At 39.6% G+C, this 16,855-nt stretch overlaps 2 protein-coding genes and 2 long non-coding RNA genes across 4 annotated transcripts; 3 read left to right on the forward strand and 1 right to left on the reverse strand.

Annotated features, from left to right (window-relative positions):
- Positions 1 to 1,208: 1,208 nt before the first annotated feature.
- On the forward strand, positions 1,209 to 1,724 carry LOC119767797. Its single transcript, XR_005277711.1, has 2 exons — positions 1,209 to 1,576; positions 1,640 to 1,724. It is a non-coding gene; the product is annotated as an uncharacterized LOC119767797 (long non-coding RNA).
- A 742-nt stretch (positions 1,725 to 2,466) lies between these two features.
- On the forward strand, positions 2,467 to 2,739 carry LOC119767424. Its single transcript, XR_005277508.1, has 2 exons — positions 2,467 to 2,591; positions 2,655 to 2,739. It is a non-coding gene; the product is annotated as an uncharacterized LOC119767424 (long non-coding RNA).
- Positions 2,740 to 3,039: 300 nt separating this feature from the next.
- Positions 3,040 to 4,170, forward strand: LOC6050057 (serine/threonine-protein phosphatase 6 catalytic subunit). The gene has a single exon (XM_001866689.2). The coding sequence runs from the start codon at positions 3,151 to 3,153 to the stop codon at positions 4,063 to 4,065; it is 915 nt and encodes a 304-aa protein (XP_001866724.1). The 5' UTR covers positions 3,040 to 3,150; the 3' UTR covers positions 4,066 to 4,170.
- Positions 4,171 to 4,291: 121 nt separating this feature from the next.
- On the reverse strand, positions 4,292 to 12,971 carry LOC6050056 (angiotensin-converting enzyme). Its single transcript, XM_001866688.2, has 6 exons — positions 12,811 to 12,971; positions 6,460 to 6,536; positions 6,178 to 6,397; positions 5,632 to 6,115; positions 4,565 to 5,577; positions 4,292 to 4,510 (listed from the first exon to the last, which is right to left on the reverse strand). Exons 1-6 carry the CDS (start codon positions 12,901 to 12,903, stop codon positions 4,367 to 4,369), a joined length of 2,031 nt encoding a protein of 676 aa, XP_001866723.2. The 5' UTR covers positions 12,904 to 12,971; the 3' UTR covers positions 4,292 to 4,366.
- Positions 12,972 to 16,855: the final 3,884 nt, after the last annotated feature.

The raw sequence follows: 16,855 nt of genomic DNA on the forward strand, positions 1-16,855 counted from the left end.
ATATAATCAACAAAATTATTGCACTGAATCAACTCTCGCATTTTGTTGTTTCAAATCGGGATGTTTTGTTGTTTCAAAGCTATTTTTTTTGTTGGATCTACCCTCATTTTTGTTGATCAATATTTGACAGAAAGTGTGTTCAAATCAGATTTTTGTTGAATCAAGGTAACGTTTTTGTTGAAACAAGGCAGACATTTTTTTCAAAATAAGACCTGAAATTTATTTGATTCACAAAAACATTGAATTGAAATTAAAATGCTCATTATGGTTGGAACATTGCAATTTATTTTATTTATTAAAAAAAAAGAAAAAAAATCATTCTGCACCTTCAAACGTTAAAGCACGACCTCGAGCACGATCGGTTCGTGTGCAGTTTGGCTGAACCGCATCTGATGCCAATGCTGTCGTCACCCCGGAAGGAATCAACGACAAACTGTATCCGCGGGTTGAATGGGTCGTGTGGCTAATGGCGTCCAACATTTTGAGGCTGTTTTCCACAGAGGTCTAAAAGAGTAAAAATGGGCGTTTAGAAACGAGGTAATTTTAGATAGAATGCCGAAGTTCTTACCAAGCAAATTACGCTGAGAGTTTGGACAAATCCGGGACAATTATCCCCCGCGGGAGTAACAGGCGGTGTAATTTCTGGCTCCTGCTGCATCCGTTTCTCATCACGAATTCCACGGATAAATTTATTGAATATTACGAAATTCCGCTGACGCTTAACGAACAGCCCTTGGATGGGTAGATTGCGTGAACGGAACAGACGCAAAACCCGGAAAAACAGACATTTAAGCGAGACTAAGACTGAACCGCACCGTTGACGAATTAACAAAAAAAAAATGTTTGACAGATGGTGGGCACGTGTTAAGCCAAATTGATTCAATGCCGTTTTTAGGTAGAATCAACGCAATAATTTTGTTGTTATTTCATAAGTGTTTGACAAAATACATCGAGTCAATTCAACGCAAAATTTTGGGTTGTTTCAATTGGTTTTGAGCGTTATTTCAACAAAAAATCGTAAAATTAAAACAACAAAAAATATTGTTGATTCAAACAGGCCTGATTTTTTTGCGTGCGGAAGATTTTGTTAGAAGTTGGATGTTCCGGAATCATGAACGGTTTACGCAAACAATTCGGATTGAATTCCGTTTCAGAATTCCAATTGAGTTGGCTGCCCTGTTAGACTGAAGTCCCGCGGTCGTGCGTTATCTACTCGAAATCGATCTTGTCCTGCCATTTTCGAGCGTTTGTCCTGCGTTTAATCGGCGTATAGAAAATTAGCAGGCGGTGATAAAATTTATGACAGATCATTACTTTTCACAAAGCAAAGTCTTCAAAATAAATTCTTAATTGCCAAATCCTTATAATTTTGTTGTAAAATGATATTAGTGCGAACAAACCAAATAAAAAAATTCCCTGGACGGAATCCAGCAGCGGTGGATAAATTGCCCTCTCCGGAGAAACCATCATTTTGATCGGTGAGGATTCGGTCCTCCGAGCAACATGACAATGTTCCGGTGAAGACCATCAGGGATAAGCAGTTGTCGGTCCTTTGGGCGGTGCGGTGGAGGAAGAGGTAAATTCTTAATTCACTTGTTTTTTTTGTTTTTATATTTTCTTATATTACCTTTTCTCTTAGACAAGGACACAAACAAAACATGCAAGAGCTGCTTCTTTGGATCAAAATCGGCACACACTGAAGACAAAAATACATCAATCATCAATAAAGACAAATAAAAATTACTTTTTTGCAAAAAAAAAATAATACTTTTGATTGATTAAGCCCTAAATCCGAAACGTGAGCACCCGACAATGGCAGGACAACCTAAATAACAAAGTCGCCCGAAAACGGCCCGACAACGGCCCGTCAACATCGATTTTCTCAAACGTCGATTTCGACGATCGTCGGACAAATTGTTGCATATACGCACGAAAAGGGCCCGAATTCCGTCGGACAAACCGACGGAATTCGGGCCGTTTTGTCGAGCCGTCCGGCGGTTTTCGGGCCGTTGTCGGCCCGGTCCGTCTGTCAGGGTGGGAATGTTCTTTCCAAGTATCACATCTTAAAATTGCATAGTCTGTGGTGTATATTTATTTGATTCTTGTGAACTGAACCGGTTCGCACGACCAGTAAAACCGGCAACACTGCCCATTTTGACAGATTTGGCTTTGTTCTATTTTTAAAAACAACCCTGTTAGACTGAAGTCCCGCGGTCGTGCGTTATCTACTCGAAATCGATCTTGTCCTGCCATTTTCGAGCGTTTGTCCTGCGTTTAATCGGCGTATAGAAAATTAGCAGGCGGTGATAAAATTTATGACAGATCATTACTTTTCACAAAGCAAAGTCTTCAAAATAAATTCTTAATTGCCAAATCCTTATAATTTTGTTGTAAAATGATATTAGTGCGAACAAACCAAATAAAAAATTCCCTGGACGGAATCCAGCAGCGGTGGATAAATTGCCCTCTCCGGAGAAACCATCATTTTGATCGGTGAGGATTCGGTCCTCCGAGCAACATGACAATGTTCCGGTGAAGACCATCAGGGATAAGCAGTTGTCGGTCCTTTGGGCGGTGCGGTGGAGGAAGAGGTAAATTCTTAATTCACTTGTTTTTTTTGTTTTTATATTTTCTTATATTACCTTTTCTCTTAGACAAGGACACAAACAAAACATGCAAGAGCTGCTTCTTTGGATCAAAATCGGCACACACTGAAGACAAAAATACATCAATCATCAATAAAGACAAATAAAAATTACTTTTTTGCAAAAAAAAAATAATACTTTTGATTGATTAAGCCCTAAATCCGAAACGTGAGCACCCGACAATGGCAGGACAACCTAAATAACAAAGTCGCCCGAAAACGGCCCGACAACGGCCCGTCAACATCGATTTTCTCAAACGTCGATTTCGACGATCGTCGGACAAATTGTTGCATATACGCACGAAAAGGGCCCGAATTCCGTCGGACAAACCGACGGAATTCGGGCCGTTTTGTCGAGCCGTCCGGCGGTTTTCGGGCCGTTGTCGGCCCGGTCCGTCTGTCAGGGAATTGACAGAACAGTCGCCTCCGAATCATCACGCAAATTTGCCAGAACGATTTTTTTACCCTTTTGCTAAAGTGGCTAAAGTGATAAGAGACCGATAAAAATGACCATCGAGCTGGACCAGTGGATTGAGATTACCAAGCAGTGTAAATATTTGCCGGAAAATGACCTGAAGAAGCTGTGCGACTTGGTTTGTGATTTGCTGATTGAGGAATCGAACATCCAACCCGTGTCAACCCCGGTCACCGTGTGCGGCGATATCCACGGCCAGTTTTATGATTTGGAGGAGCTGTTCCGCACGGGTGGCCATGTACCCGATACCAACTACATCTTCATGGGCGATTTCGTTGATCGGGGTTACTACAGTTTGGAGACGTTTACGCGCTTACTGACGTTAAAGGCCCGCTATCCGGACAAGATTACGCTGCTAAGGGGCAACCACGAGTCTCGGCAGATTACCAAAGTGTACGGGTTCTACGACGAGTGCTACACCAAGTATGGAAACGTTAACCCGTGGAAGTATTGCTGTCGTGTGTTTGACCTCCTGACCATCGCTGCCTTGATCGACGAGGAGATTCTCTGTGTCCACGGTGGACTCAGCCCGGAGATCAAAACGCTGGACCAAATCCGCTCAATCAACCGTGACCAGGAGATCCCGCACAAGGGCGCGTTCTGTGATTTGGTTTGGTCCGATCCGGAGGACATTGAAACGTGGGCGGAAAGTCCCCGGGGAGCAGGTTGGCTGTTCGGGGTGTCTGTTACGAACGACTTCATGGAGATCAACAAACTGGAGCTGATTTGTCGCGCACACCAGCTGGTTCACGAGGGCATCAACTATCTGTTTGACCGCAAGTTGGTAACCGTTTGGTCCGCTCCGAACTATTGCTACCGCTGTGGCAACGTGGCAGCGATACTAAAGTTCAACACAGCGGACGATTCCAACGTGGAGATATTTAAGGCGGTTCCGGATAACGAGCGGGTCATGCCGAGTCAGCGAGTCACGCCGTATTTTTTGTAAAGATAGCTTTTTGCGGACAATGTCTATTATTATAAAAATATATTTGTGTATCCGATCAAGCAAATAAAGTTTTGCCTTCTTGTGATTATTTAATTGCTGCTTCAAGGACGTGTTTCTATTCATTTTATTTTGGCGAGTTTCAACAGGCTAACAAAAACACATCATAAAATGTAGGTAACTAAAGATGGTGGTTATTAAACAGTTCGAGACAGCTTTTAAACTATAATCTATTTGATAAAATCAACTTTTATTGAAATGTTAAAACCACAATATATACATTATGCAAAACTAGACAATTTTCTCAATAAAATGCGTACATGAAGGTGTACATAAAAATCTGAACCATCCAGCTCAACACAGTTCCAGTTCCGGCTGCATTCCTACCGTTTCGTTCGAGGGGTTGATAAAGCGCCACATCTTCCATGCGTGAACTCCACCCGATGACCTGAAACGGTACGCGTTAGAAAAATCGTCTAGAAAATGCAAAATAACAAATTACGGGTTCGTCTCTGTTCTGCAGCTCCAACCATGCTTCGAGCGGTCTGAAAAAGTCCAGCAGCGGCTCCACCGAAAGTCGCGACGTTTTCCCACGCGTCAGAAGCTTAATCAGTTGCGACGAGGTGAGGGAGGCACCTTGCTGCATTACATCGCTGATGATTCTTCCCGCTTCACGCGAGCGATAAAAGTTGCACGTGTGCAGTGGGCCAACGTGGTGCGATGCAAGACAAAGTTCAGAATAAATTTGAAACTGCAGAACGGTCGCAACGAAGTATTTGATGTAATCTTGGTCGGAAATAACGTGAAATTTTGCGCCGGCATCGAAATGCTCGTATCCTCTGACTAAGGGAGGGATAATGCCTTGATAACGGAGTCGCAGTTCCCACCAGCGGGCGTTCATGCCTACGGGTCCTTTCTCAAAGACGTACCAGCGCCACTTTTCCAGTGCCAAACTGAAGGCCATAAATGGGAGTTTATCCAGGGCCAGGTTTAGCAAGTATTCGATGTTGATCATGGTATTTCCGTTGAGCACCGAAACGGCAGTGTTTAGAAGTCCCAATTTCTGCAAATGAGCTGGTCCTCCTACGCAAAGGCTGATTGCGTTGGCCAACGCTTCGTGGAACGCCGGGTTTGGTCCCTCGCGATACAGAAACGGTTGGCTCGAGTATTGCATGTAGTACTGGACGTGCGTCATTTCATGGTGAGCGTTGATGAAATCATCCAACGTTACCTGGGTGCACTGCTTGATGCGAAAGTCTACCTTGTTGCAAAAGTCCCACGCCGAAGCAGCACAATTGCCCGTGACTTCGTTGGACTTTTGAAGCAGCGAATTGCGCCAAAACTCCGGAGCCATCGGTGGCAAACCAATCGAGGTGAAAAACTCTTCCGCCGTTTGAAACATCTTCAGGGGCGTATAACCTTGGCGAACCATTTCACCCGTAATGTCTGGCATCTCGGGAGGACTCGTTCGGATTATGTCCAGGATGTTGCGCCAATTTTGACCCCACATGTTACCTGAAAAGATTGTTATATTGTCGTTGAATCACTCCTGTTGACCAGCCAACCTACCTAAAAGATGAACTGGAATCGGACCGTCCCTTCGGACCACGTGTTCACCGTACTGCCGTACCAAACCCTTCCGTGCGAACGTAACCAACTGTTTGTACAGAGGTTGAACTTTTGTCCAGAGATCGTTAACCGTAAAGAAGAAGTCACTGTCGTCGTAAACGGACCTCATCTGGTCTCCGGCATCGTTAAAACCGTGACGTTCCGCCGCTTGGTTGGCCAAATCGATGTACCGCATGAAGGTGTTCTTCACAGGGGGTCCAGATTTTTCCCGCCATGCTGTCCAGTAGTGCTTCAACTCGGGCTCCACCTTGCTCGTTTCCATGATCTGAACTAGATCCGGTTCCAGCTTCAGATCGCAGTACGTTGCATATCCGGTCACATAGTTGGCGCTTTGGGCAGCGATTGCCGTGGCATGCGGTCCATGATATGGACACACTTTCGCATTGTTGTAGTTCTCCTTCATCAATGAAATCACGTGCGTAATCTGAAATCGAACATTCAACAACCAAAATCAACAACTTCTTCAACGTTACTCGTTCAACCGACCTCCGCGTACTTATCATCGCCCAGCCCGCACCGCCCCGGCTCCACGATTCGGCCCAGCTGACGGCGGATTCCGGTGTCGACGATGGTCGAGGAATCGAACGAAGCTGCCCGGCGCCAGCTCAGACACTCAAATTTGCTGGCCAGATTTTGCTGTTCGCGCATGCGCCGCTTGTTGAACTCGGTCGAGTTGATCGCGAACTTCCACTCGCTGTTGGTGACTCTGTGTAGAAGGGATGAGGGCGGTTAGGAAAAAACGATTCCAATGCTGTGGGCGGGTTTTACCGGTTGCACATTTCGGCAGCCTCACGGTCAAAGTCGCGCAGGAATTGAATGGCCTCGCCAAGGTTGTCATTGGTGGTCTAGAATAAAGGACGAATTTTATCGCAAATGCAATAAGTAATCGCAGCCTGTTTTAATTAATAACTCATGGAAAACGTTTTTAAACAGACCCCTTTTCAAATTAACAAATGTCCTTGAAAAGACTAACATTCAGTGGAAACGCATCCCACATATTCGGAACACCCACAAATTCGGAACACTTTTGTGATAATTTGTCAATAGCAAGCCAAATGCATCTTTTTCTGGCGACCCTTCTATTTTTAGGACCTTTATTTGGACATTCTCTTGCTATTTCACTAGTAAAAGTAGTTCTTTTTGAACAAAAACTGCATTTCGAGACTATTTTATTCAGAGCAGCAAAACAATGCCTCCAAATTGCCTGTTCCATAATTGAGGGATGTTATTGTGCCTCCCACAATTGTGGAACACCCGAATTTAACTGATATTTTCACAAAAAAAGTTATCAAACTATGTATAAAACATCACTAAGCTTGAGTTTCATTGGTTTCAGTACGTGAAGTCATTACTGGTAATAAATATGTACTCCTGGAGAGATCCAAAGTTTGTTTACATTCGTAAGAAAAAAGTGTTCCGAATATGTGGATTTCAAGGGTCAAAGTAATTCTTCAAAAACTTCATGTAACAGTTAAAATTTGCAGATGTTCGATACAGCATTCGAAAGATCGCAAGAAAAGCTTTCAAATGAAGGTAAAAGCGAATCATTAAGTTCAATTATCGATTTGCTATGATTTTTTGAACATTGGCCGATCTGGAAACCGTTCCGAATATGTGGGTTGACTGTATGTATTTGAACTGGCTGAGTTTCTCAATGCCACAGTGTTCGGAATGGCAAACATAAGTAAAATAAATTGATAACTCCTTTATTTGACGTTCTAGCCAAATGGTGTCTTCGGAAGAGTTGTTGTACGTGATAAGGACTATCTTTTGAAGTTATTAACATACAGGGTGACGACCTTCCGGGGTGTCAACCAAAAACTAACTTTGTTGGATGCATTGTAGGGCTTTGGTGTCTTCGGCAAAGTTGTAAAGGAGAAAATTACATAGAAGTTTATCGAAAGCGCCAAATTTGTAGCTCTTAATCTACTCGAGAAATACGTCATTTTTGCAAAAATGGTCCAAAAAAGCGCTTTTTTTGGTGATAACTCAAAATATTAGCATTTTAGCGGCCTACTATGTTCTGAAGAGTTGTTTATGACATAAAATTACACATCTTTTCCAAAGACAGCAAAATGTTTTGAGCCTTAATTGAGGAGTTATAACCATTTTTATGTGATTTTGAGCCTATTTTCAAGTTGCTATGTTTTCAAAATGCCGCTTTTTGACGCAAAACCGAGCAATGCACCTTAAAGTACACACTTTCAACTACATTTACTGAAAATATCTCCGTGTCTATCGATGTCTATTTTTAGATGTTGCATCCGTAAATCGGCACGTCGGAGGTCAATAAAATAACACGAATGACGATACAACAGTCTAAAACTACATTTATTTACATAACGAAACAAACAGATTAAAAGACGTGTGCACTCGGGAGAATCCCCAACCATCTGAACTTGCCATTGTGCATCAACAATGGTGATCGTTGAATATCACCATGTGAGCTTGGCAAGTAGTGGTGTCTGTGGATAGGGATGTGCACTAATCCCGTATCCAACATCTCCCCTCGGAATTGTTGAAGTGAGCCGTGCGACGATCTTCACGGACTTGAAGGCGACGAGGCGATGACGACGGTTGTCATCGATCAACCAATTCCGATGAGGATGAGATCAAGAGGGCGCGTTCCATTTCCCTCACTCGTAGATCACTGGCGGTTGTGATCGCGTTACTGCGTCCGGCCTGGTGAGTACAACGGATTCGGCCACCGTTCTGCTACTCATTCCGTTGTCGTTGCCGGAGAGCGCCCCGAAATTGAAGGTGTCAAACATGTCCCATGGACGCTGCGGACATTTTGAGCACCTCTAATCACCCGATGAATACCTGCTGCGGCACGGTCGATTCATGGCGATTTTTGCTGCTGCTGTCGATGCTGATGAGGAGGAGGTTTCGCTGAAGGACGATCAACTTCGCGAAATGCCCTCTTGCGGACCAGCCGGACTGGCCCACACCGAGCAGTTCCTTGTGCTGCTCCTGTTGGTCGTGTTGCCATCGCTGGTCGACGCCATACTCCTGCAGATGACGTTGCAGCTTGGTTGAGATGGCTGGGTGCTGTTTCTGCTGCGAATCGTGGAAGATGCATGTTCCACCGTGGCGGCAGGCAGTTCTACAGCTGGAATGGTTCGTGCGCCTCGGATATCCTTGCCCGGCTACAGGTGTTCGCGTACCTGGCGGCTGATGATCCGGATCATGGCCGAACGCCACCATCTTCTCCTCCGAATTTGCTCACACGCGGGTTTCTGGAATTGGCCACCGACGAAAACGGGCCAATTCCTCCACTTCTCGTCGCCACTGTTGCATCCGTAAATCGGCACGTCGGAGGTCAATAAAATAACACGAATGACGATACAACAGTCTAAAACTACATTTATTTACATAACGAAACAAACAGATTAAAAGACGTGTGCACTCGGGAGAATCCCCAACCATCTGAACTTGCCATTGTGCATCAACAATGGTGATCGTTGAATATCACCATGTGAGCTTGGCAAGTAGTGGTGTCTGTGGATAGGGATGTGCACTAATCCCGTATCCAACATTAGATATCCTAATTTATTCCACTTAATTTTGCCATTCCGAACACTGTGGCAATGATTCATGGGTTGCACGAGAATAACATATCCAGATTTTTAAGCGAAGATGGCGTTCGAATTGTGAACGCCCGAATTGTCAAAATCGCGCAGTAGCACCAACATGAGAAAAAAAGTATGGCTGTCATGCCATGGCACACTTTTTTCGTAATGTTGGTACCACTGCGTGATTTTGACATTTCGGGCGTTCACCATTCGAACGCCATCTTCGCTTAAAAATCTGGATATGTTATTTATTTTCACGTTAATTTGGCTGTGAATCACAATCAGCCAAATTGTGAAAAATATGGCCATATATTGAACTTCTTTGAAAAAGGAATGGACTAGGGAATGGATTTAACATTAAAACATATACTTTCTTTTGAAATTTTGGCATTCTTGTGTTTTAAAAATGGCCTTTAAAATATTTTGAGCACGATTTCCTCTTTTATAAGCAGCTTCGTGCATTAAAAATTGGCTACGTTTTTTTCGACATACTAGAGTTTGGAAATAGGAAAACTACTGTAAATTTCACCAATAAGACCAACATTATTTTTCAAAAAAAAATGTTTTTTTTTCAGAGCACAAAAACTGCTCTGAACATGCTTTTTGTAGTTTTAGCTTAACCCGTGTTGAAAAAATGGAGCACCCGCTGTCGAGCAGTGTTTTTGCTTTTTTCTACAACGCATTTCTTATGGAGCGAACTGTCAAAAACTGCTCGACTGCGGGTGCTCCATTGCTATAACACTCTCATCTGCCGAAATCAAAACAACTTATCGATTTAGGCTTCAGGCTGTTCAAGTGTTATTTCGGCAAAAAATACACATTTACTTTTAAAATCGGTAATGAGAAACTACTCAAACTTCGATTTTTTGAAAAATGAATTTCTGTTAAATACAAACAAATAATGTTTTGTCAAGGTTTGAAAATATAGCTTTGCAGAAAAATAATAATTTTCTAGATTACGGATTTAAATTTTACGAATTAAAAATAAACAAAATCGTAAACAAAATCAATGCAAAACATAATTAAAATAAATAAATTATAAAAATATTTGCCAAGCATCCAATTGGTGAATCAATATGGATATAAATTTCTTTCTTAAAATAAGTTTCATGAAGAAATTGCGCTGGATTTTAAATGATCTTTAATTGATTTTGACGAAATTTTGTGCTGCCGCTTCGTGTTAAAAAATTATACTTATTATTTTTTAATGTTGATGAAGGATTTTGTTTTCTTTTTTCAAATTACATCGAAATCTGGATTTTTTTTTAAAGGACCAATAAACCAAATTTCCAGTTTTTGCTTTTTGGGTGTTTTTGAAACCGCCTTGAGTCAGGGGCATTAAAAAACACCCAAAAAGCAAAAACTGGAAATTTGGTTTATTGGTCCTTTAAAAAAACTCCAGAAATGAAATCCAATGCCAAATCAGCTAAATATTTTTCGAATCCGGGAATGTTCTTTGCTTATTCTATCAAATTAGTACTAGATCAGATTAAATTATGCAAGCTTAGAACATATCAAATAAGCCAACAAGTTATAGCTAAAATTATCATGAGTATGAGCATTAAACTCTGTGCATTTATTTGAAAAATAAATTTATAAAAGCAAAACCCTGCTATCATTATCGATTTTATGAATTCCGTGTATGGCTCTGATGGGGCACATTTTTTTGACTGAACTTCTACTTGATATATGTACAAAAAAAAAGAAAAAATCCTAAATCTCTCGTATATGCTGAAAAAATATCTAATGGCAAGAAAAAATGTGTACGAAAAATCGCAATCAAATCTTTGTTAAAATTCCAAATAAAAACATCGATTTTGTGTGTGTCTATAATTTGAAATAAAATTTGAATACTTTTTTAAATGTCGAACGTTCAACGGATGCCTAAAGCAAATTAATAAAAAAAAAGACAAATTTAATATGAAATTTTTTAAGTAATTAAATGACCTGTTTCTAGACCTGTTTAAAATATTTTTTTGAATTGCAGTTATGAGCAATTCCAGCCCAAAACAGGAATTTTTTAGGTGCTTTTTTTTCGTCCCTCTCCGATTTCAATGAAACTTTGTAGACATGTTATTCTAGGCATATATAAGCCATTTTTGTGTATATGGAGTCAGTTACACTCGATAATGACATTTGAGAAGGGCGTAAGTGTTTTAAATATTTTTGTATTTTGTAATTTAAATATTGCTGTATCTCGAAGCCGTTGCATCGTATCAAAAAGTGGTCAAAGACAAACTTGTAGGAAATTTGACAAGCTTTCCGGAAAAAATACACTGAAAGAAAAAAAACAATCCACTTTTATGAGATTTTTTGATTTTTAAGTTTAAAAGTCAAATTTGAAGGTGAGCCCACGATTTTTTTTCGTTAATTTTTTTTTGTGAAAATAACCTAAGATGTTACAAAAAGACTCATGAAAAATGCAGAATGGAGCAACTCACATAAAAAAATACTGTAAGCCCATACATCCAATTGAAATGTGGTCAAAGACAAACTTATGGGAAATTGGACGAGCTTTCCGGTAAAAATATTTTCGAGACTGAAAAATCAAGTCGGTCATATAGAAATTGCCAAAAACCATCAAAAAACCTATTTTTTCAACATTTTCATTTTTAAAACCGCTGTAACTTCACAAGGATTGGACTTAGGACAGTGGTCAATATGGAGACTTTTATGTAAAATTGTCTGGAGAACCGATTCCCGTATTCAGTTTTGAAAATTTTGACGTTTAGAGCACTTTTCAAAAAAACAGTTTCAGTAAATGATTTTTGTTTTTTTCTTTCAGTGTATTTTTTCCGGAAAGCTTGTCAAATTTCCTACAAGTTTGTCTTTGACCACTTTTTGATACGATACAACGGCTTCGAGATACAGCAATATTTAAATTACAAAATACAAAAATATTTAAAACACTTACGCCCTTCTCAAATGTCATTATCGAGTGTAACTGACTCCATATACACAAAAATGGCATATATATGCCTAGAATAACATGTCTACAAAGTTTCATTGAAATCGGAGAGGGTCGGGTACAACCGATTCCCTATTTGACATGGAATTGCTCTTATGTAGTCTCAGTAAATGTTGAGAATTCAGCCTTAAAGTTGTTTTTTTTCTGGATAATATTTACCGGAAAATATTGTACAAACCGGTAAAACTATGTTGATTTTTAGTTCATTTATTTCCACCTCCGACGCAAACGAGCCGTGTAGCCAACCAGCTATAGCAGTCATGTGTGTGCCTTCAGAACTCCGTTGTGGCTGGCAGCACGAGGTTCTCCACATGCTCCCTGATCTACATATTTGGCGTGCTCGTCTTCCAGCAAGAACGAAACCGTTTAAGTGGGGTGAAGACAGCCGCGTTTGACTGCACATCGGGGTCGCCCGACGCACTCTGAGCACATTTTCGTTAGTTTGTTTTGTTTCTGAATTTTCCTAGTTAATTTTTATTTTTAGCTATTGTTTTAAATTTATAACATCACATTGATATCTTATTTTTTTCTGGATTTACTATCTTGGAATTGAATTAAATGCCTTTAGAACTTTACCTCTGTATATCTAAGGTCACTGATTTGCGAAACAACACCTGAAATTAATGACCAACAGCATATCAACGTTAGTAACAATTTTGCGCACTTCATTCTGCCAGCTTGAATTCCATCAACTTTTTAACAAACATTTAGATAAATCACAATTTTCATCACCGCAACCGTGTAATTTTTAGCGCACGATTCCTCCGAGATCCCAAACTAAACTAACCTTACCTGTGATTGCTCAATAGAAGTTTTCCCCCTGCGCCTTAAGTCGAGAGGCTTTTTCCATATATAAGTGTAAGCAACGGCGATGATCATTATGATTGTTTCCGAAATCACTCATTGTGACGATTTTTCTCGTTCAAGAGTCGCATGCAAGTATATCACTCGAAACACCGTTGTGAATGGAACACGCTAGAACTAAGAACCTCCGTGTGCGTTTTTTTTCTTGAAAGTATGGATATTATTTATTTATTCAATGATTTAAGATTCATAAATTTCAAAAAAAGTTGCAAAATACTGATTTGAATTATTTGAAGCATCAATCAATAACAGCTATTCACATCGTGCAAGAAAAGGTCATGCACGCATCTTTTCAAGACATACAATACTAATGTTTCTTCGATTTTTCAAATTCGTATGTAAATCTCCTGTAAACGCGGAATCGCGACGTCGTTGGTGTTTATCTGTTCATCTTGCGTGAATCTGCGCGATTATTGTGATTAGTATATGACGTGTAGAAGCGCTAGCATATAAGGTGAGGACACATTTGCCATACTAACCCTAACCTTAAGCCGCCAAACCGACTGAAGTTTCTGTGTCATCTGGCACGGTTGACTGCTGAACCCTCGCGTAATTACTTCCCTTTTATTGTCACTTATAATCGCGCTTTGAGAGCTTGCTCCCATGTATCCAGCTGAGTTTGGATGTGATCTGCACAGTAGCAGGTTATTATATTTTGAGATAAGGCCGTTATGAATAAGCTTTTTAATTTTTTTTTTCAAGTTTGCTTTACATTATTTGTTTTTAATATTGTGTTACAGTATACCAACAATTTTGATAGGAATAATATTTTTTCGTAAAATGGAAAAAATGCGATTCAAATATGAACGGAATGGCTTGGAACCACATTGAGCTTAGTAGAGAAATGCTCAAAGCAACTAGGCTAAATTGTCTAATAAATCTAATTAAATAAAGGTTTTGATAAAAAAGTGGGCTTTCAAAACTAATTTTGTTAACAAATAGTAGTTTATGCAACAAGTTGCAAAAAGAAGATTTTTTCAGCACGAGTCATACATTTATCCAACGAGGTTCACCGAGTTGGATAAATATGACAAGTGCTGAAAAAATCAATTTTTGCAGCGAGTTCCATACAACATTTTCGAAACAAGTGCTGAAAAGTTCAACTTTTCAGCATCCATTTAAGTGCTGAAAAGTACAACTTTTCAGCATTTATTTTGAAAGGTTTTTCTATTCGATTCTGTTAATTTTGGTACAGAAAAGTAGGCTTTTTCATCGTTCTAGAATGACAGGAAAAGTAAGTAGTTTCACGACGGAATTGCAAAATAGTAGTTTATGCAACAAGTTGCAAAAAGAGGATTTTTTCAGCACGAGTCGTACATTTATCCAACGAGGTTCACCGAGTTGGATAAATACGACGAGTGCTGAAAAAATCAAGTTTTGCAACGAGTTCCATACAACATTTTTTGAAATTCCGAAAAACACCCATTGAGTGAAATTTTAAGTCAAATTTTCATGTATTTGTCAATAAATCGTTTAAATCAAAACAATGTTGAAAAGTGTTACTTTTCGAAACAAGTGCTGAAAAGTTCAACTTTTCAGCACCCATTTCAGTGCTGAAAAGCATAACTTTTCAGCATTAATTTTGAAAAGTGTTGCTATTCGATTCTGTTATTTTTGGTACAGAAAAGTAGGCTATTTCGTCGTTCAAGAATGACAGGAAAAGTGAGTAGTTTCACGACGGAATTGCAAAAATATTATTTAAAAAACGGGATGTCTTTGGCAGTCACTGTTTTGCTTACAAATTTCAGCATAAAAGCGTGCAAATTGAATTGATTACGTCAAATTTACCATAAGTAAGGTTACGCTAGACCAGGGGTCCCAAACTTTTTGCCTTGCGGGCCAGACCCGATTTTTCTGAAGCAGTGGAGGGCCGGAACTAATGTTTATAAAAGTTGAAAAAGTAAACACATATTTTTTCATAAAAATATGTTTGATTAGGTTCTTTGAAGAAAACAAATAGATAAACTAGTATTTCATTGAAGATTCATATTTTTTGGGTTTAAGAAAAAAAATCTAAGATAACTTTTGAAAATGTGTTCATTTGATTTATTTTAATTTTGGTTAAAATTGTTTGGTAATTGGTTTTGTCGATTGCACTTAAAAACACTTTTCATTTAATCATTTAATTAAAAAAACATTCAAATTTCTTGCTCGTTGCATTTTTTTATGTTTAATTTCCTCAACATAACAATATATTTAAAAAAACAATATTGAAACGAAATGTGGATTCAAATCTTCTTTACAAATAAATATTTGCGTTGTTGTGCACCTTTTTTGCGCCTTATTTTTTTTTCAGCGATCAGTATATTCAGTTTAAAAAAAGTTTTGCTCATTTATTTAAATAAAACAATAAAAATCCAGTTCCTCAAAAAAAAAAACTTCAATTTGATGTAAACACAGTAAAAACTGTAGGAAATTTAAATTTTGATTTTTCATATACTTAACATTTTTACGAAATAAGTAATTTTGTTTTCTTGCAACATTTATCAGTTTAATAAATAATTGGTTCTGAACATATCAATATAGAAAAAAAGAATACATTTCAAACATAAAGAACATTTGAATTGAGCATGAGAATAAGCATGAGCATGAGCATGGTTGACTGCCAATGAGCTGCTACTCCGTTATTGACGGATCAGCTGAAGTTACACAATGAACCAACAGATGAGTAGTGGGAGCTAATCATCCTCACTGTATAACCCCTGAAGATCTCTGCTTTAAGTCAATACCGGCGCCCCCTTAAGGAGATGCAGTTCAACAAAGGTAGGAATGTTAGTCCGATAGTTGAAGTTGCAGACTCATCAGACACAGAGTTTGTCGCTCTCCACAGCATCTCCTTCAAGCATCACGGGAGGTGGGGGAATTGTGTTAGTAGGGGAAGGAAAGGGAAGGTCAGGATTCATCTTGGTAGATAATATGACCAGAAATTGAAATATAATCGTTGCTTTCGGAGCTACAACGCTATGAGAAGGACTTATTAACGCGTATATTTTTACTTCTTACCACCGGCGTGCCATCCGAGCAACGTTCCTTTGGGATAGGCTTTTAAAACGAAATGAAATTTGAACGAACGCATTATTCGGTGACGTACAATTTAAAATATATCCGGATTCATTATTGGTAGATGATATGACCAGAAAGTGAAACATCATCGTTGCCTTCCGAGCTTCGACGCTATGGGAAGGACTTAATTATATACTCAAGCCCGTAATTTTTTACTTCGTACCGTCAGCGTGCCTTCCGAGCCACGATGCTAAGGGAAGGGCTTTCTAAACTAAATGAAATTTTCAGCAACGTATTATTCGTTATCATGTCAACCTCAAATAGTGCTGATACAACTAACTGTTTCAATCGATTTCATGAAATTCTTCGCGCACGACTTCTTTGCAACAAACTTCACTACGAATTTACCCAGTCCGGACCGCGAACAACCAGCTCAACAATAGAAAGACAATATATACACGACGACGCGAAGCCTTGTATCAAAAAATTCAAAAATCTTCTAGCACTTTCTCGCGGAATCTCGCGCGTCGATTCGCCAACCGATCTCCCCCACGAACACCACACGACTGAGGGCCCAACTTCCAAGGCCACGACGCGACACATTTTTTCAATGAATTCCAGAATCTTCCAGCACTTTCTTGTGAAATCTCGCGCGTCGATTCGCCAACCGATCTCCCCTATGAACACCACCCGACTGAGGGCCTCAAACATAAAGAAAATAAAGAAATTTAAAACAAAAACATAGGCAAAATCC

This window comes from Culex quinquefasciatus, chromosome 2 (assembly GCF_015732765.1).
Source record: "Culex quinquefasciatus strain JHB chromosome 2, VPISU_Cqui_1.0_pri_paternal, whole genome shotgun sequence".
Lineage (NCBI taxonomy): Eukaryota > Metazoa > Arthropoda > Insecta > Diptera > Culicidae > Culex > Culex quinquefasciatus.

Excerpts from the sequence above, each read along its gene's own strand:
- LOC6050057 (XM_001866689.2), top strand. The coding sequence starts at position 3,151 with ATGACCATCGAGCTGGACCAGTGGATTGAGATTACCAAGCAGTGTAAA.
- LOC6050056 (XM_001866688.2), bottom strand. The coding sequence starts at position 12,903 with ATGAAGTGCGCAAAATTGTTACTAACGTTGATATGCTGTTGGTCATTA. Across the intron at positions 6,537-12,810 it reads GTGACCTTAGATATACAGAG|ACCACCAATGACAACCTTGG; the intron begins GTAAAGTTCTAA and ends CCTTTATTCTAG. Across the intron at positions 5,578-5,631 it reads GATTCCAGTTCATCTTTTAG|GTAACATGTGGGGTCAAAAT; the intron begins GTAGGTTGGCTG and ends CAATCTTTTCAG.